General features: G+C 38.8%; 1 protein-coding gene across 2 annotated transcripts; it reads right to left on the reverse strand.

Annotated features, from left to right (window-relative positions):
- Positions 1-4,904: 4,904 nt before the first annotated feature.
- NDUFAF7 (NADH:ubiquinone oxidoreductase complex assembly factor 7) lies at positions 4,905-21,184 on the reverse strand. 2 transcript variants are annotated; one of them, XM_047782277.1, is made up of 10 exons: positions 21,075-21,184; positions 20,607-20,770; positions 16,167-16,247; positions 14,450-14,560; positions 12,385-12,598; positions 11,495-11,553; positions 10,690-10,800; positions 7,953-8,096; positions 6,419-6,592; positions 4,905-5,877 (listed from the first exon to the last, which is right to left on the reverse strand). In XM_047782277.1, the coding sequence occupies exons 1-10, from the start codon at positions 21,124-21,126 to the stop codon at positions 5,662-5,664; spliced, it is 1,326 nt and encodes a 441-aa protein (XP_047638233.1). In that variant the 5' UTR covers positions 21,127-21,184; the 3' UTR covers positions 4,905-5,661. The 2 variants fall into 2 exon arrangements, with proteins under 2 accessions (XP_047638233.1, XP_047638234.1); XM_047782278.1 differs by lacking the exon at positions 10,690-10,800.
- Between the last annotated feature and the right edge of the window lie 25 nt (positions 21,185-21,209).

Here is a 21,209-nt window from a genome sequence, read left to right on the forward strand (position 1 = left end):
TGGGGTGGAACATGAAACAGTCTGTAAGAGTAGGGCTATATTTTCAGCTAAGCAAATGAAATAGGGTTCTTTTTTTTTTTTTTTTTAATATTTCGGCTCCAGCAGCCAGCTAAAGACTTCTACCCAGATATATTTAAGAGGTTAGATTTTTTTTCAAAGTTTTTTTAAAGTCGCTAACAGTTTTCTCGCTCAAAAAAAGATCTGAGACCATTCACTTACAGAAAACCTAGGGAATTTTGTTCTTCATCCTTCAGTAATCAGTATAAAATGATTTCCCCTCTAAAAAGAGCAAAATATGTGGAGTATAAAAATCTGGCTCTATTCTGGAAGTTCTCTGTGGCACAGCAGACTAAGGATCCAGCATTGCCACAGCTATGCCATCCGTGGCCTAGGAACTTCCACATGCTGCAAAAACAGGCAAAGCCCTGGGGGATGGGGGTTGAATCTGGCTCCTTTATTAGCTATGTTGGCCTGGGCAGGTAACAAATCTGTCTGAGCCTTCAGCTCTTCAGTCTGTAAAATGAAGATTTTAATTCTTGCCCCTACCTCCCTTACAATGTTGATGTGAAGATCAGATATTCATAAACTAAATACATTAAAGTGTTAACTATCACTGTCTCCTAAAGTTGAGGTAGCAAAAAAAAAAAAAAATGTTCTTGTGAGCTATGACTAAGAGGTCCTCTAGAGCTCCCTGAGGTTGTCCTTATCTAGGACTAAAAATATCCTTGAAAGAATGAAAGCAAACATGTGGTGCTCCTCTGTTCTGAGCCCTTTACGTGTGTTATCCTCACAACAGCCATGAGGTAAGTGCGTTATGAGGAAAGGAGATAAAGTAACCAGCTGAAAGGCACACAGTTACTATGTGGGTTTGAACCCAGGGGTAGTGTGGCTCCAAAGTTGTTACTACTCTTCCAAAATATACTGCTATGTTCTCTACCCCTATATATCTCCAGGAGACATCCCACAACGTCTCTCAGTATTTCATTCTCATATGAATTTAAAAATTAATTTTACAAAGCCTTCTGGAAATCTATTTTCCATGTGACAGGATAACTTCCCCAAATTTCTCCAAAGTGTGTTTATATCGGTATGCTAAAATGAAGTAATTCTGAGTCACTCTAGGCACCCTATTGTGGTTTTACTGCGTAAGATGAAAATTAACTGGAATGTTTGCTATACTTATATAATCAAACTTTACAAGCCATGAAAATTAATTGCACTCTCTTTGTTGCTGAATGCCTAAGAAGTTTTCTTTAAAAAAAAAAAATTTGTAAAGGCACTGTCAGATAATTTGGAGTTGAGTGATTTCTCCAGTTACTGTTTAACCTGCATAACCTTTTTTTTGTCTTGAAGTTGTGTTTGTACAAGAAATAATCATTAGAAACATTTGGTAATGTACAAAGTAGTCTATAATGACACTGTTCAGTACATTTTTATTTTTGTTACATTCCACTTTTTGTAAATATTCTCAGAAGCTTGATAATAAAATGTATTTCCATATCACCATACTTTTCCATGTGAAAACCTGAGCCTATCTCTAGTTAGAGGTATACAAAGAAAATTTTATTTAGTTGTGTTATTTTTCCAAGCTTTGGTAAAAGAACTGTTTGGAAATAGTATTTATAAATGGAACTAATGCTATATTTAAGAACATAGATTTTTTTAACTAAAATAAAAAACAAGTCATTATTACAATTTTACATAAAATTTGAGTAATTACCTTGAGGTCTCATTTCTTGGAGAGAAAGTTTGTAATAATTATAAATTTTTGGAAACTTCTGTCTAATATTCAACTACTGCAACTGCCAAAAGACTTAAATACCTAATATCAAAGTAAATTTTGTAGGTTCTAAGAAGCATTGCCTGACTCCCCCACCTCATAAAAACTATTATTTAATTGGGATGACCTATAGCATTTTCATCTTCTAAAAATTCTCCAAGTCTTTAAGGGCGGCTAGGAATGGCCCAAAGCTAGGCAGCATCTGAAAAATAAGGCCTCCATCTTCTTTTAATTTAGAGGGAGATACAAAATGCTAGTCCTATTTTCAGCTAAGCTGAAGGCACAATAAAAAGCAACCATTCATCACTCTGCCAATGAACTGATAGCCAATATAGTTAAGCTATAAATTCAAGACATACGGCTAGTATTCTTTTCCTTTAATCTCACTTACAATTTGTGTTACTAATATAACCATTCCTCTGAAAGTTCATATGTCTGGTATTAATATGAAAGTTCTATGAACCAAAAAATGAGAACTTACAGAACTAAATGTTGGCAGTTATCTAAAAACGAGAGAGTTAGCTCAATTTAGAAAATTATTCCTCCTGGGAAGTCTGGATTTACTCTAACTCATATTTAAGTACCTGTCAGCATAACTGGTTTTACTGTGACTTTAAGAAATTTTTAATCTAATTTTGTTTTTAATTATAAAATTCATAGAAGCATACACTAAAAAAAGTTCAAATACCACAACAAAGGACAAATAAAAAAACTCTCTTCCCACTGCTCAAACCTACTTCCAGATTGGGAAACAGTGATTATTGTAGTTTACAGCAATATAAGTACCACCTCCAGAAAAAAAAATTTTTTTTCAATAAACACCCTAACCTACAATCTAAAGGAATTAAAAAAGAACAAAGCCCAAAGTTAGCAGATACAAGGAAATAATGAGAGAAAATAAGTAAAACAGAAACCAAAAAAATGATAGAAAACATCAGTGAGACCAAAAGCTGGTTTTTTGAAAATATAAAATTGATAAAACTTTATCCAGGCTCATCAAGAAGAGGATCCAAATAAAATAAAGAGGAAAAATAGCAACTGATACCACAGAGATACAAAAAAAAAATCTTAAGAAAATATGTATAGTTACATGCCAACGAGTTGGACAGCCTAGAAGAAATGGACAAATTCCTAGAAACATACAGCCTGCCAAGACAGAATTAAGAAACAATCTAAATAGACCAATCACTAGTAGTGAAATTATAATTAAAAAAAAAAAAACGAAACTCTCAGCAAACCAAAATCCAGGTTTCATGGGGAATTCTAAACTTAAAAAGAAAAGCTAATGCCTATCCTTTTCAACCTTTTCTGAAGTTCCCATTGTGACTCAGTGGGTTAAGAACCTGATTAGTATCCATGAGGATGTGGGTCTAATCCCCAGCCTCACTTAGTAGGTTAAGGATCTGGAGTTGCTACAAGCTGCACCAACAGGTTGCAGATACAGCTTGGATCCCACGTTGCTGTGGTGTAGGCCGGCAGCTGCAGCTCCAATTTGACTTCTAGTCCAGGACTTCCACATGCAATAAAAAGAAGAAGAAGAAAAAAAAAAAAACAACAAACTACTCCAAATAATTGAGGACGGAACAGTCCCAAATTCATTCTATAAGGCCACCATTACCCTGTTATTAAAACCAGACAAAAAGTCTACAAAACCAGAAAATTACAGGCTGATATCTCTGATGAATATATATGCAAAAACTCTCACGTTAGCGAACCAAATCCAACAATATTTAAAAAGGATCACACACCATAATCAAGTGGGATTTACTCCAGGAATGCGAGGATAGTTCAACATTTGCAGATCAATCAATGTGATACACTACATTAACAAAAGGAAAGATTAAAAATCACACGATCATCTCAATACACCAAGAGCATTTGACAAAATTCAAGTCATTCATGATAAAAACTCTCATCAAAGGTGACATAGAAGAAACATATCTCAGCATAATAAAGGCCATTTATGACAAACCCATAGCTAACATCATACTCAAAAGTGAAAAGCTGAAAGCCTTTTCCCCTAAAATCCAAATTAGAAGGGAAGAAGCAGAGCTGTCCCTGTTCACAGATGACACACTATATATAGAGAGAAAACCCTAGTCTCCACCAAAAATTTATTAGAATTAATGGATTCAGTAAAGCTGCAGGATATAAGATTAATATACAAAAATCTGTTGCTTTTCTAAGACTAATAATGAACTATCAGAGAAAGCAAGAAAACAATCCCATTTAAAATCACATCAAAAAACAAAACAACCTCAGAATAAACTTAACCAAGGAGGTGAAAGAACTATAGCCTGTAAACTGTAAAACACTGATGAAGAAATTTGAAAATGATACAAAGGAATGGTTTTATATTCTGTGTTCTTGGATTGGAAGAAAAAATTAAGATGTCCATACTACCCAAAAGCAATCCGTGGATTTAATGCAATTCCTATATAAATACATTTATATATTTTTTATCACAAGTAGAACAAAATAATCCTAAAATTTATATGGAACCACAAAAGACCCCCAAGTTGCCAAAGCAATCTTGAGAAAAAAGAACAAAGCTGAAAGGTATCATGCTCTCTGCCTTCAGACTTTACTACTAAGCTACAGTAATGAAAACTGCACGATACAACACCAAAAAAGATTAATGAAACAGAATAGAGAGCCCAGAAATGAACTCACGCATCTCTGGTCAACTAATCTACAACAAAGGAGACAAGAATAAAAAATGGAAAAAAGACAGTCTCTTCAGTAAATAGTGATTACTGGGCATTTTTCCTTACATTCTTGTTAGAAAGTAAGGTTTGCTGTTTGACAAACAGAAAACAACCTGGAGTTCCCATTGTGGCACAGTGGTTAACGAATCCGACTAGGAACCATGAGGTTTCAGGTTCGGTCCCTGCCCTTGCTCAGTGGGTTAACGATCTGGCGTTGCCGTGAGCTGTGGTGTAGGTTGCAGACGCGGCTCGGATCCCGCGTTGCTGTGGCTCTGGCGTAGGCCGGTGGCTACAGCTCCGATTAGACCCCTAGCCTGGGAACCTCCATATGCCGCGGGAGCGGCCCAAGAAATAGCTAAAAAAAGACAAAAAAAAAGAATAGAAAGCTTAAAAAAAAAAAAAAAGAAAACAACCAGTCTGTGTTTAGCATTTTAATTGTTGTGAAATTACTTCTAAGCATTTCTTTAAAAATAGCTTTTCTCCAACAAAAATGGAATCAGGACTATAAAACATTTTGAACCCTACTTTTTTCACTTACTGAATCTTAGAGATCTATGTCAGAACATATTGCTCTACCTCATTTTAAAAATAATATATGGATAGTTCTATTTAGTTCCCTGTGAATGACCAGTTGTTTCCAGTTGTTATTAAATCAATCAGTATTCATGTTTACTTTTTAAAATACAAATATAGCAACTAGCATTGTTAGAGGAAACGCAGTAATTTCTTTCATTATATTGAGAACACATCTGTACCAAGAATCAACATAATCTTTTTAAATTTATTCATTTATCTTTTAAATTTTATGGCCATACCCATGGTATGTGGGAAGTTCCTGGGCCAGGGTCTGAATATGAGCCACAACTGTGACCTACACCACAGCCATGGCAATACAGGATCCTGTTAATCCACTGCACTTGGCGGGGACCAAACCCATGCCTCCACAGCAACTCAAGCCAGGGCAGTCAGGTTCTTAACCCACTGCAGCAAAGTGGGAACTCTGAATCAAATATCATCTTAAATCAATTTTTAGTTGTACTGTATGTAAAACTGGCTATTTTTATTGGCTGTGAAGAAAATATTTGAATACTTATTTTACCTGTGATATATAAAATGTTCCCTTTATTCTAGACTCTTAGGCCAACTTGAGGGTGAAAAATTCAAACTGAAATATCACCTCCAAACGAGTTCACCAAACCCAGCTACAGGTGATGGAGAGGGTTTTGACTGACATGCATTCATCTGATGATGTCTACCATGAAGTCTCTGATGAGGTACCAAGGCAAAAAAGTTAAATCTTTCTCCCATCTTCTCAGGATTCATTAACATACGGTACCCCTGAAGTAACTGCTCCCTCAGTGATGGCTCATCTGATTTATCTAAGAGAATCTGAAAAGAAAAAACTTCTTAGTAAAAAATAACTGGAAGAAATGATTCTTTTATGCAACAATAGTAATGATTATTAGCTATTCATTAAAGCAGTGAGTAAAATAGTATTTCTGATCATCTGCTTCAGAATCATGGAGTGTTTCTTAAAGACAGAGATTGCTATGATCCAACAACCTATGGATTTGTATGTTTAACAAATATATTCCCAGGTGGTCTGATCTACACTGAAGGGTTAAGATGTCTTCAGAACAGTTATAAAATTAATACCCACACAGGCAGTCAAGTTTTCTTCACAAACATGAACACTATTTGGATTTTAATCCTACCTCACATGGAGATACATGGAACTTATCAGGCTATCCGGTTACACTGAACCTTACACTACCGAAAAGACTGTAATACCAAGGATCTAACTACGAGAGCATTAAGACCAGGTGAGCTTAATATTTGAAATATTTACTGAAATATATAAATATATATAAAATGTATTTAAATATATATATTAAACAAGTCTATAAATAATAGTGAAATAAACCATTACCTTCAGCCTCACATCAATGCCCATATTTCTTAAAAATGTTTGCTGACTTATTGGACCCAGAGAAGCTACCTTCCCCTGGGACATTCTGCGCAAGTAACTGAAGTCCACATCGGCTGTTAGGTCTGCTGTTCCCGGGGCAATTAAGACATCATGAAGCTGGTGGCCACAAAACCCCTTGAATATAATTTTTTAAATGATGAGTTTTTGTACTCTTCTGGTTATCATTATCAAGATAAAAAAAATATCATTTTCGTGCATTTTAACAACTGTTAAAAAGGAAAATATGGCCTAAATCAGTGATTTATAAACTCTTACTGCAGTAGCACCCTTTCTTCAAATGAGATGCTTTGTGGAAAACCCCATATAAAGTACTATGTTGCAGTGCCTAAAGATGCTGCCTTTGACAATTTTAAACTTTTCATTAATACCCATGGTGATGAAGTAGAAGAGATAATTCTCCAGATAAATTCAGGTTATCAGAAGCTAGACAGCATTTTACAAAACATATCCACTATATGCATCAGAATCACCTGAGAACATGTTACTGGACTCCACCCAGACCTAGTGAAAAGACACCCCTGGAGTTCCCTTCTGGAGCTACTGGTTAAGAATCTGGCATTGTCACTGCAGCAGCTTGAGTCACTGCTGTGGCACAGGTTCAGTCCCTGGCCTGAAGGTGTGGCCAATAAATAAGAAACTCTCCAGGTTTTTCTTTAAAAAAAAAAAAAAAGTTAAAATTGAGAACCACAGATCTAGAAAATGACTTGATAACTCCAGTTAAATGTATTTCAACTCAAGTAAATTAATCAGAATTGACCATATTTCCAGAACACGAAGGATATTTAAGAAAGACAAAAGAATACATCTGGAGAGGAAAAAGCATGTTGAAAATATGACAGGGGTTCCTGTTGTGGCTCAGCAGTTAACAAGACTAGTATCCATGAGAATGCAGGTTCGATCCCTGGCTTTGTTCAGTGGATTAAGGATCCAGCATTGCCATGAGCTGTGGTGTAGGTCACAGATGCAGCTCGGATCCCAAGCTGCTGTAGCTGTGGTGTAGGCCGGCAGCTACAGCTCCGATTTAACCCCTAGCCTGGGAACCTCTATATGCTGCAGGTGCAGCCCTAAAAAGACCAAAAAAAAAAGACAAAGTTTGGATGATTATAGTAACTAGATCAAATCTACAAAAGTATTTTTTAATGAAGGAGGAGAAATTTTTGAGAACTTTTATGAAAATCTTTCCATTTGAATCATTACAATGCTTACTAGCATCTATGCAAACCTAGGTTCTAGAACTTAAGGAATAATGTAGACAATTCATATCCCATTCAGAGGAGAAGTAGACAATAAGATACAGGGTGAAGGGTAATTATAATAACATAGATGAATTACAAAATAATGTAAAACAACAATGCTACACACAGTAGAAACCAAAGATAAAAATCTTCAATGAGCTTCAAACCTAACAAATGACAACTATAAGTAAATCATACCAATTAACTTCCGATAAATCATGTGACTGAGTTATACTTACTCTGAAGGTATCTGTCTTAGTTCCATCATGACCATAATCAGCGATCAGAGCAGCACCCCCAGTTAGTGAAATGCGTTGGGCAAGTTCTTGAATAATAACACCAGCATCAGGACATACTTCCACGTGATCCCTTGTTTCATCACACTAGTAAAGGAAGAGGAGAATCAAAATAGAACATCTTTCAAAAGACCTGTTTCCTTAGGATTTTTTGACAATGAGCACTTCTCAGTTACAGTAAAAATAAATTTGTTCTCAATATGAGTATGTTGTCTACACTCAGCTTTTCACATGACAATCCCTTTTATTTTTATTTATTTATTTATTTATTTTGTCTTTTTGCTGTTTCTTGGGCCGCTCCCGCGGCACATGGATGTTCCCAGGCTAGGGGTCCAATTGGAGCTGTAGCCTCCAGCCAATGCCAGAGCCACAGCAACGTGGGATCCGAGCCGTGTCTGCAACCCACACCACAGCTTACGGCAATGCCGGATCCTTAACCCACTGAGCAAGGGCAGGGACCGAACCCGCAACCTCATGGTTCCTAGTCGGATTCGTTAACCACTGCGCCACGACGGGAACTCCGACAATCCCTTTTATTAATGTACAGAACTCTTTGGTTCTCTGATGCTTTGTAAACCCAAGTTTACAAAAATGTAATTTTAGTGCCTTCTATAAAAAGGCATAGGCTCTCCCAACCCTCCAAATGGCCAAGTACATTATCATTTTATTTAGATGATATTACTCATAATTCATAGTCTTACTGGGTAGAAAGCATGGGAAAAGAATTTTTGTCTGCTTACAACAGTGTCTGGCACATAACACACTCAAAAAATTGTTCTGGAAGAACAAATGATAGACCCGATACAACAAAACAGGCCCTGTTAAGCAACTATACTTGCCTTCTTTGGGGTCAAATAGAACCCTAATGGTATGCCTTGTATCTAGTAATATCGGCTTATGAACTAGTGTCAATGTACTTGAGGCCACTATTTCCCAAGATATTCAGCTGTTAACTAAGGGTCCTCAATAAGTGCATATTAGCTTGAAAAGAGAAATGACAGTAAGGAGTAATATTTGCTGACTTGTGGATATGAAATTTTGCTAATTCCTGTGATAATGGAAAAAATTTTTTCTTCATTATGCAAACATACATTAACTTTTGCTCCCTCCTAACACTTATCATAAGTGAAGTACTAACCTGCCCTGATGATTCTGCCTGTAATGGCAGAGGTCTAACAGGTACAGAGTCAGGCAAACTCAGCCCTTGAGTCTCAGCTCTTCTATTGCTTACTAGAGACAAATTACTTCCCCCTTTGACAGGCTGTCTCCTCAATACATACACTAGGCTTACTGTGAGGATTAAATGTGGCAATAAACCACTCAGTCCCTAATGCGATTAAATATTACTAATATTACTGTGCTTTAACTATAAAAACCATGGAGTCAGCTGCTTCAGGTATAACCTGACATTCTTACCATCCTAGACTGCTCTTCAGGACAACAGATTCCATTACCATTTGCTCCATCTACATGAGGAAAAATCATTACTCGCATCATAAGTGTATACTGTTCGAGTCAAGAACCAAAAAAAAAAAAAAAAAAGAGAGATCAACTCTTAGAGCCAGAGAGTTAGCTCTCAGTAGCTTTATGCATTTGTTGCTCAGGTAAAATTAGGTAGCCAGAATATGAAAAAATAGAACCGTTCACAAGCACCTAGGCTGACATTTAAATGTATGCTTTGCAAAGAAAAAATTCATACGTTTATGTTTAAAAGCTCTTTTGCTTTTAAAATCGATAACTTCTGAGGTAAAAGTTCTTAGTTGTGGTCCAGAAAGTAGGAATCTTTTTCTGAGCTGGAAAAAAGGAATAAAACAGGCAATCTAAAGCCCAAACATTCCTGACAAGTACAGGTCTTTTTGAACTTTAAACCCAACCCCAAGATAGAAGGCTCTTGCAATTTTTCCTTGAAAACAATAGAAAGCAGCAGTAAATCTACCATTCTGGGAGTCTAGAATCAAATTTAGATGTGGGTGGAGGCATGAGAAAAAAAGACATGCTCTAAAAGAATGGAGTTGTTTTGAAAACTAAATGAGAAAACAGAGTAATATATACAAAGTACTCAAGGAGTTCCTGTTGTAGCACAATGGAGATGAATCCAACTAGTACCATGAGGATGTGGGTTTCATCCCTGGCCTCCTTCAGTGAGTCTGGGATCTGGTGCTGCATTGAACTACGGTGTAGGTCACAGACTCAGCGTTGATCCCACATTGCTGCAGCTGTAATGCAGGCCAGCAGCTATAGTTTTGATTTGACCCCTAGCCTGGGAACTTCCACATATGGTGGGGGCGGCTCCAAAAGGCAGAAAAAAGAAAAAAAAAAACCCAAAGTACTCAATAAATATTGTTACCTTACTATACACTGTACTACACTGTTTTCATAGATACCTAAATTCCTGTCAGGTAGACAATACTGTCACCATTTGATAGGGAACTGAGGTAAACAGAGATAGTCAGGGACTTGCTGAGTAAGCATTTATTTTCTTATTACATTAAGGTCACAAAGCTAAGAAATGATTCAAACCCAGTCTCCTGATTCTAGATCCTATGCATTTTCACAATTAATAAAAAGCACCCCACATGGTATAAGGTACTCTAAAATAACAACTCAGAAAACAAGACTGAAGATTTCGTTAGCAATAAAATAAGAAAAAAAACAAAAACAAAAAAACTCTTATTCCTACTTGTATGAAGGCTTCTGCTGGGGTGGCACAAGGCGCCAAAACAAATCTCAGTTTATCAGAAACTTGTGGATCAATATCAACAAGCACTTCTCGCCATCCCTGTGGTGTTTTCTAAATATCACATAACAAATTTTTGCAAGATTATTCTCAAAATTATTTTGCCTCTATCAAAATAATTTACCATACTTCCTCCTCTTACCATATATAAGATAGATAACTAACACTTACAGAGCACTTAGCACTTAAAATTATTTAAAGGCATTACTTCACTTCCTTTGAACAATATGACATGACTGAAACATGCAAACTACTTATGTTGTTTAGACAAGAAACAGAGGGGAAAATAAGTAACATGGGAAGTGCCCCCAAAATGGGAAACAAACATAGGACTAATCAGAAGCTTCTGCCAACAAATTACTGCAAAATAATATATACTCTTAGTTTTAAAAGTTACTAGTATATGTGCATTACCACCAAATCTTATACTTCCTCAAAGAAAGAATGAAGAAAAATTTTAATTTTTGGAATTTAAAAATATTTGCTAAAAATAATCTTTCACTGTACTATAGCCATCTGTCATCGTATACTCCTACGCATCTTTATCTCAGGAGAGTTAAGAATTCTTAATAATTATCCTAGGAGAATTAAGAATTCTTATTATTTCACTTTTGCTTTTCAATTATTTATATTCATCAAGCTTCCAAATACAGCTAACTTCAACAATAATTAAATACCATAAATTTATTCTTACAACATAAAGCTCTTTGTTATTCAATTATAAATGTGACTTCTTTCCCATCAGTACCTGAAACTTATGCACAGGAAGAACGTCAAAAAATTCATGTGCAAGATAGAAGCTGTACCCTGAAGAAAAAATTAACATTTCAGCATTTTCAAGGCAATCAACTGGTGGTTCTTTAGAACATTAACAAACAAACAGAAAAATGTAGCTCTTCATCTTGGGACTTTGTGCTGCTTCCATAATTAGCACTTCCACAGAATCATCCACTTCTTCACAGCAAACCTACTGTGCAGAACGTACATAGAAGTAATTATTACTATTCCCATTTTCTACTCAGAGGGTCAGAGAGCCAAAATATTCCAATTATCAGCTTAATCTTTTATTCATCACTAGGCCTGAAAGAAATCAGAACTCAAATTTGTTAGCTGGAAGATGATCTGAATTTCCTAGAATCATCTGAGATAATTAAGGCCAGGGTCAGACCACCACTTTAGGTTTGAGCTGGGGCGCATCAATATAATATTCTTGAGGAGTGCAAGGACTTTCCCAGCACCCCTTGCTTGCCTTTAGGCACGGAAGGATGATGAGAAGATGAGATAATTAAAGTAAACCCATCTACTAACACTGCCACCTTCAGCCCCACTGCCTTGAGCTGTTTCATCATCAGTATTTTCTTAGAGATAGGGAAAAACTAAAAAGTACAACAGACGTCTGTGTTTTGATTTCAGTTTTGCAATACCACATGAAACTCATTGTTCCTCAATGTTAGATGATTTTATTTTCTAGTACAATGCTCTTCTCTAGAAAAAAAATTCATCATTTCTGTCTAGGTACGGGATTTGGCAGCAGCACTAACTCAACCTACTACAATGCTCTACAAGGTCGTGGTCATCTATCGCTAACGTGAGGGGCTCTAATCAAAATTCTTTCATTGACCAAGGTAAAATAATTACCTTTTGGAACATCTTGCAGATCTCGGTACCAGGAAATTGGAATTCCAGACTTCGTGACACCTTTCATGTATACTGGGGATCCAGCTTCTCGCTCTAACGGGACCTTCTCTTCAGTCAATGTTAATGCTTGAATCTCACTTAATTTTTGGCTCACCTCTACCAGATGTATTGAAATGTCACAGTTTTTCAGCACAGATCCAAGCTGACTGAACACCTAAATATAAAAAGAAGAAATTGCAAAATACAATATGCTGACTAGATTTTAGGTTTCCTAACCATTTATCTCAATAATTTGCTCATGTCACAGTAAAAGTAGAAATTGTCTTCAGAGAAATTTCTTCCTCACACAAGCCACTGTCCAGCAGTCTAGGAGAATCATAACCTATTAGTTATTAAACATAGTCTATATAAGAAATGAATAGTACACATTTGGTTTTCTACTGATAAAAATTAGAAATACGACTAACCAATGAAAACAAAACTTTAGAATTCAATAAAAACAATGATTCTGATTAGCGAGTCTAAAATAGACCAAGGAAATAAAACATATATATAATCTTGATTTTTTTTTTTTTTGTAAATTTTGAAAAGCAAAGATTACTTGTAAGACCTGGAAATTATATACCACATCTGGGGCCATATCGTGAGCTCATAGGTAGAGAGAAAGCTAGGCTTGATTTTATTTACTTTTTAATAGAGTTTTCCACTTTTAATATTTGGTTAAACAAAACACATCCTTTCTAAACAAACCCAGCACATGACCAACAAAAAAAAGGGAATTAAAGCAAGAAAAACAAGAAGCCTAGCATTGCCCCTTACTGAGTTTCAGGGTCAGGCCTGCCTCCTTCCTTAAAGGAAGTGGGGCTTTTTTTTCCTTTTCTTTTTCAGTCACACCTTTGGCGTGTGTTAAGTTCCCTGGGTCAGGGACCAAATCCAAGCCACAGCTGTGACCTATACCACAGCTTCAGCAACGCAGGACCCTTATCAAACCCATGCTACCATAAAGTCAATGCTGGATCTTTAGGAAGTGGGGCCCTTTTGGGCTTGATTTTAGAAAGCTGCTATATCTATGAAATAATCTTACCCCTAAGATGATTAAACTATCCACAGGAAATCAGATTTGAATGGCACTAATAACTTGACGGTTTAAGTTTGGAATTCTTTCCCATTTTCCATTTTTTCTTAGCTACACACTTTTTTTTTTTTTCTGCTGTTGTAAACATGAGAAAAAAAAAAGGAATATGCTAATATTTTATCAATAGTTAGGAGTTCCCGTCATGGCTCAGTGGTTAGCGAACCCCACTAGCATCCATGAGGACATGGGTTCGATCTCTGGCCTCAATCAGTAGATTAAGGATCTGGTGTTGTCATGAACTGTGGTATAGGTCACAGACATGTTGCTGTGGCTATGGTGTAGGCTACAGCTCCAATTTGACCCCTGGCCTGGGAACCTCCAATGCCATGTGTGTGCGGCCCTGAAAAGACAAAAGACGAAAAAAATTAAAAAATAAATAAAAAAGAAAAAACTCTTTCCCTACTCAGAAGATGAATATATTTTCCCATAACGTCTTCTAAATGTTTTAAAGTTTTAGTTTTTTTTTTTTTTTTTTCGGTCTTTTTAGGGCTGTACCTGCAGCATATGGACGTTCCCAGACTACAGGTCTGTCTAATCAGAACTCACATGCCCGTGTCCGCCACAGCCATAGCTATGTGGGATCCGAGTCACGTCTACAACCTACACATCTCACTGCAAGGCTGGATCCTTAACCCACTGAGCGAGGCCAGGGATCAAACCTGAGTCCTCATGGATACTAGTCAGATTTGTTTCTGCTGCACCTCAATGGGAACTCCTAAACTTTTAGCTTTTATCTTCTCCCCTTACCTCCATTGTTTAAGACAGAAAACAGTAAGTAACAATTCATTACATAATTCTGACATTTTAGCTAAGAAATATGAGATTAAGGAGGTAGGACTGTAAGTCAAGGAGTCAACAAAGTTTTCAAACTCAGTCAAAAGCAACAAGATTCATGTACATGAGATTTTAAGACATTCTTTTATTACCTACCCTCAAAATATCTCCTGAGAGGGTTCCCCTGCCTGGGCCCAGTTCCACCAGTTGGAAAGCTGCATTTTTCCCAGTGGCTATCCATTCACTGATGAACCATATCCCTAGGAGCTGTGACAAGGAAAAAAATACATTAGAGCACTATACAGCATAGAGGTCTACAACAGTACAAAACTCCATGTAAATACACTTTACACCAGAAGGCAAAATGTTTACAAATAAACATAAGTCTGTTATTTAACATGTTCATGTATATATACACACACAGAAACTTCAATGGGGCTACAGTTCCACAGACACCACTTAGGAAGCTTTTATAAGAGAAAAAAAAAAACAAGTGGTTAAAAGGCAGCCTCTTCCACAAAAGGTCCCAAGACACAAACTATCACTAATGAAATATTTAAAAAAGAGCAGACATATGAAATGATTATGCCATTTTTCATATTCATGTGATTTCAACAATTAAATGGCTTTTAGAATTATTATTATTATTATTATTATTATTTAGTTTTTTTTCTTTTTAGGTCCACACCCTCAGCATACGGAGTTTCCCAGGGGCTGCAGCTGCCGGCCTATGCCACAGCCACAGCAACACCAGATCCTTTAACCCACTGAGTTTGGCCAGGGATCAAACCAGCATCCTCAAGGATACTACTTGGGTTTGTTACCGCTAAACCATAATAGGAACTCCATAAATTGATGGAAGGTTCTTATACAGAAATAAATGAACTAGAATTCCTAAAAAGAGTTCAACCTACCTTGAAGGGAGACATCTACCATAAACATGACTAAATCAGGGGAAGGGGTTTTAAAGCACATCTTGATCCCACTAATTCCTCAGTGATTTTGTCTTGTCTCTCTTCCCTCTTGGGAACTCACAACCTTCTTCTTCACCTTGTTTGTTGTCTTTTCATCCATCCATTCTCATTTTTCATCTGGTTCTCCTCTCTTCCAACCACCTCTTTCCTTCCGGCTCTGTTTTTTCTTTTCTTTTTAGGGCCACACCCATGACATACAGAGGTTCCCAGGCTAGGGGTCAAAACACAGCTGTAGCTGCCAGCCTACACCACAGCCACATCAAAAATGGATCCCAGCTACATCTGCAACCTACACTGCAGCTCACAGCAGTGCCAGAGCCTTAACCCGCTGAGTGAGGCCAGGGATCATACCTGCATGCTCAAGGATGCTAGTCAGGTTTGTTACTACTGAGCCACAAGGGAACTACCCTTCCACCTCTTTTCCTTCTCCTTCCTTCTGTCCCTCATTATCCCTGCATTTCCATTTTCTTTTTTGTCTTTTTAGGGCTGAACCCACAGCATATGGAGGTTCCCAAGCTAGGGTTCGAATCGGAGCTGCAGCTGCCAGCCTACACAACAGCCATAGCAATGCTGGATCCAAGCTGCATCTGCGACCTACACCACAGCTCACAGCCAGGGATTGAACCTGCATCTGCATGGATGCTAGTCGGATTCATTTCTGCTGAGCCACGATGGGAACTCCCATTTCCATTTTCTATAGTAAAGTATAAACTATTCAAATATCCTCTACATACCTGTACTGCCTTCTATTCCTTCAGTATATAAAACACTAAAAAGTTAAAACTTTCAATGAATCACAAAAACAAAGCTATAAAGCACCACTGTTGAATAATACTACTTGATCTGCTTTCAAATGTTTGTGATAATTAGTTTTCTTCACAGTTTTCATGGGATATTACCTCCCCAAAGATCTGACTTATTTCAGGTGAAGTAATGAAATCTCCTTTTTCTCCTAGCATGTCACGAGTCACGTAATATCCCTGTGCGAAAAGAAAAAAATGGAGAAAACAAATTAATTTTCAAATGAGCTTTTTAAAACACCCCTCCAAAACCTTATGTAATGCATACAATGAGATGAACAAGTAGATCGTAAGAAAATTCTAAGTTAGCAAAATAAACAGTCTTTACCTAAATTTTACAAAGTAACAGTCATTTTGCTGAACTGATAGAAAAACAATTACTCCTTGACTATAGAGGTAGAAGTCATACAATGTCCATCTCTACATTCCACACCCACTCCCACCTCTTGCTCCCACAGCCCAGCACAGGAAGACCCTGTCTTCCACTCTATCCTCCTCTCCCAAATTCTCACTTTGTTGCAAATTAGCCCTGCCTGCTGGTGACGGGCTTCAACTGGGTGCTGGTTACATGGGAGTGTTCACTGTGTGAAAATTTATCAAGCTGTGTATATGTGTAATCTAGGCATTTCTTTCTAATTTTCTTTCTTTCTTCCTTTTTTTCCTCTTTTTTTGGCTGCCCCATAGCCTATGGAGTTCCTGGGCCAGGGATCAAATCTGAGCCACAGTTGTGACCTATGCTGCAGCTGCAGCAATGCCAGATCCTTAACCCACTGTGCTGGGCCAGGTATTTAACTTACATCCCAGTTAATCATACACACCACTGATCCTACTGCACCATAGTGGTAAGTAACTTCATATACATTTTTCTATATGAATGTTATACCTCATAAATTGGGTTTTTGTCTTGTTTCTGGTTTTTTTGCCCCGCCTGTCCATCTATCCACACCACTGCAAATGCTCTCCCTTCTCCTTTTCCATCTCTCCCTGGCTATCCTATATTCAGTAAGACAAAATCTGCTCAAATGCCAACCCTGACCTCCTCTTCCAACACTCCAACCTCAAAGTAAATCCAGAGCCTCCTTTTCTCAGCTTTATTTATTTACACATCTAAGTTCTTCACCAGAAAGATTAATTATTTGGGGAAGGACTGTATCTTTTTTGCCTTCATATCCCAAGTTTTATCATAGTGTCTAACCTTCAAGAAACACTCAAGAATTGTTGAAAAATTCTCTACGTCCCTCAAGCCCCTTCTTCTACCAGGGTATTCTCAGCAGGTGACCTTAGGTCCTGCCTACACAGAAGTTAAAGAATGTTATTATATAGCGTTCCTCAGGTTTCTGACCCCCTCTGGCCTCTAGCTCTTTCCATTTTTTCTTCAAGACTGTAAGAATGAAATGCCTACACCTTCTGCTCTTATCCAAACTTAACCCTGTGCTCTGGCTCAATCACCATTCCTCACATAACCTTCATGGGCCAGGATCTTTTTTTTACCATCTCCTTTCTCTCACAGCTTCAACTCTTCCCCCCCCCACCCCCTGCAGCATTGAGAATATAATTAAGCCACTTCCATCTTTTAAAAAAGTGTTTTTCACTCCATACAGCTTCTTTCTTCTAGCCTTTCTCTTTCCCTTCATTGCTAAGCACTTCAGATATGTGTGTGTGTTTGTGTGTGTGTGAGTGTGTGTGTGATGAACCACTCTGGCAGTCTAATGAAGCTTACCGACCCTTCACAGAATGTTTTTAAATGCACAGGACTTGAAACAAGACTAAAAATGAAATCAATTGAAAATACTTACCAACTATTTTAAAATTTGACATGTAGTAATATATACACACCTTTATAAGTGTATTACAGAACAAAATTGAGCTGAAGTTCTAATAAGTAATGAGCTTTTAGTTTCTTTTTTTTTTTTTTTTGTCTTTTTGCCATTTCTTGGGCCACTCCCGTGGCATATGGGAGGTTCCGAGGCTAGGGGTCTAATCAGAGCTGTAGCTGCCAGCCTACGCCAGAGCCACAGCAATGTGGGATCCGAGCCGTGTCTGCGATCTACACCACAGCTCACAGCAACGCCGGATCATTAACCCAGTGAGCAAGGCCAGAGATCGAACCCGCATCCTCATGGTTCCTAGTTGGATTCGTTAAGCACTGCGCCAAGATGGGAACTCCTGAGCTTTTAGTTTCAAAACAATGAGTTATGAAGTACAGAGAAGTGCCACAGTATTTTAAGACATCTGATCACTGTTGCAATATGACAGTATTGGCGATTTTCTACTGATGACAAAATCACAAGTATTGCTGATGCTACTGGTTGCTGGCTATGTTCATAATTAGAGAAATATTAAACTTCGGTTAGAAGTTAATGAAAATAAAGTTGTAAATTTTTTTTCACATCCAAGTTCACAAACCCTCTAATTTCTATTCAAGGACCCCTAGGTTAAGAGCCTACTCTAAATATCTTGGAGTTTCTGTCGTGGCTCAGCAGAAATGAATCCAACTAGGAACCACGAGGTTGCGGGTTCAGTCCCTGGCCTGGCTCAGTGGGTTAAGGATCCAGCATTGCCGTGAACCTTGGTGTAGGTCACAGATGCGACTCAGATCTGGCATTGCTGTGGCTCTGGCGCAGGTCAGTGGCTACAGTTCTGATTCGACCCCTAGCCTGGGAACCTCCATATGCCACAGGTGTGGCCCTAAAAAGCAATAAATTAATTAATTAGAGTTACCGCAAGGCTTAATTCTGAAAAATCTTCTTTAGGTGTTCCCTCCCTCCTTTGATTTTAACATCATCTATAGACTGATAATGACCAAATTTACACACGCATACTAAATCTGTCCCATGAGCTCTAGACTCAGAGCCAACTGGTCACTCACTCTCTCCACACTGATGTCATCGCCAGTGCAATACACATGACACACCTTCTGAAGGTTTCCCATTGCACTAACACAAAAATCTAAAATTCATGAAAGCGCTGCAAGAACTTGATCCACTCCAAACTCATACCACTTTCCTCACCATTAACCCTCCTTAGCCACCCCCAGGCACGGCCCTCCAGCCACATTGGTGCCCTTCTCTTCTCAGAATGCACCAAGGCATTATTCAGCTTAAAAACTTTGTTTCTGGCTCCTCTGCTGGGAACTCACTTCTTCCAGTCTTTTGCCAAACTGGCCCATCCCCATCCTTCATGCCTCAGCTGAAATGTACTGGCCTTCTCGAACCACCCACCTAAGAAACTTCTACAACCCCTATTCCCACTGCACAAATTACTTACAATCCTATCAACCTGTTTTAATTATTCTTGTCCTTGTTTACAGTTCATTTTCTCACTAGAACTAACTGCCATGCCCCACTGTTCACTGAAGTATTCCCAGTGCCTGAGACAGTGTCTGGCACACATGCCACCACAGTAAATGAATAAATGAATAAATGATGAGGGGCCTCCTCTGTAACCCAGAGATGTTTGCTCTAAATATGAACTTCTGGTACACTGTAGCACTATGCACAGGCATTTAAAGGAATCTTGCCTTTACTAAACCTCTGGACCCTGGGTCACTCCACTATATTCAACAGCAAAAGGCCAAAGAAACTCCAGAATTCTGCAGATCTCTTTATTTCAACCCACCAAAAAGTGAACCATTCTGAAATATAAAGGACCCCAGGCTTTGACCAAGTGACTCTGTAGCGCAGATAAGGAAATGAAGGTCAGAAAGCTGTGACCAGAGTTCCCGTCATAGCTCAAGAGAAATGACTCTGACTAGTATCCATGAGGATGCAGGTTCAATCCCTGGCCTCGCTCATTGGGCTAAGGATCCAGTGTCACTGTGACCTGTGGTGTAGATTGCAGACATGACTCAGATCTGTTGTTGCTGTGGCTGTGGGTAGGCCAGCGGCTACAGCTCCAATTTGACCCTTAGCCTGGGAACCTCCACATGCCACAGGTGTGACACTAAAAAAGACCAAAAAAAAAAGCTGTGACAGTGCTTAATGCTAGAACATAAAGGCCCAGGGACCTTCCATTCTCAAGAAGAAAACACACAATATGCTTCCAATGCCTGCTGATGCCATCCCAACACAGCTTTCCAGGCACTATATCCATATTTCCTGATGCCTACTAGACATTTCCACCTGAGCCCCGTATATACTTCAAATTCATACATGGGACTTTGCTCTGTCCTTCCTCTCCCTCCTAAAATGGCTGCTGCTCCCACTCCTCCTAAGCTCCCTTTTTTTGTGAGAAATGACTCCAATATCTACCATCAACCCAGGCAGAAAAGTCATCCCTCTCTCATCTTATAAATCCAATCATCATTATGCTGTCTCCTGAGCATCTTTAGAATTTATCCTCTCCTCTTTAAAGCCACTGTCGCTGACTTGACCCAGCCCTGACCAACTGACATGCATTACTCTGTCCAAGAATGACTCTTTGCCAGGAAGGCACCCGCCGGGGTTAAGGACCCCTGGGTTCCTCTCTGCGCACACCCTTCTGGCTCACAACCCACAGCTCTTCTAGGACTGGTCTGGTCCTAATCTCCTCAACCCATACCTTGGCGGGGTTGGTCAAGACCTCCCTCATGTACTCGGCCACAGTGATGGGACCAGTGGACTTGATTTTGTATATAAGATGCCTAAGCATAGGAGTCACTGAGTTGTCTTCTGCCGGCTCTTTCCCGGAGCTGAAATACTGCCCTCTCCAAAGACAAGGAATGACTGCAAAAAACACATTAAACAGGACTCATTAGAAACCTTAGTATTGACATGGGCCCAGCAGCCTGAGTGATTTCAATGCGGCTTCGTTAACCCTTCACCTTGGCCAGAGCCAGGAACGTGGACCCGGGCAGCACGCTCATAGGGAGCCGCAGGCACGCGCCTGGCCCACGACCACAAAGCCACCTCGTGAAGCTGGGCTCCAGCTGCCTGCAGCCCAGAGCGCCCCGGAGCCGCCACCCCATCCCAGGAAGGTGCCCGGGGCGATTTCCCCGGCAACTGGGACTGCGGCTAATAGAACGCTTACCCGCTCGAGCAGCTGCCAAGCGCCCGGCGGCAACCCTCGCTAGGACATTCATGTCGAACTTCGCAGGCAGCTTCGCCCCGCCAGGGGGTGGGGATTATCCCCATTTCCGGGGGAGGACACGCCCCCTGAAGGAAG

Source organism: Phacochoerus africanus, chromosome 5 (assembly GCF_016906955.1).
Source record: "Phacochoerus africanus isolate WHEZ1 chromosome 5, ROS_Pafr_v1, whole genome shotgun sequence".
Taxonomy (NCBI): Eukaryota; Metazoa; Chordata; class Mammalia; order Artiodactyla; family Suidae; genus Phacochoerus; species Phacochoerus africanus.

Coding starts and splice junctions, on each gene's coding strand:
- NDUFAF7 (XM_047782277.1), bottom strand. CDS start 21,126: ATGAATGTCCTAGCGAGGGTTGCCGCCGGGCGCTTGGCAGCTGCTCGA. Junction 6,593..7,952: donor CTAAGACAGATACCTTCAGA/GTAAGTATAACT, acceptor ATTATATTCAAG/GGGTTTTGTGGCCACCAGCT. Junction 5,878..6,418: donor GCATTGATGTGAGGCTGAAG/GTAATGGTTTAT, acceptor TTTTCTTTTCAG/ATTCTCTTAGATAAATCAGA.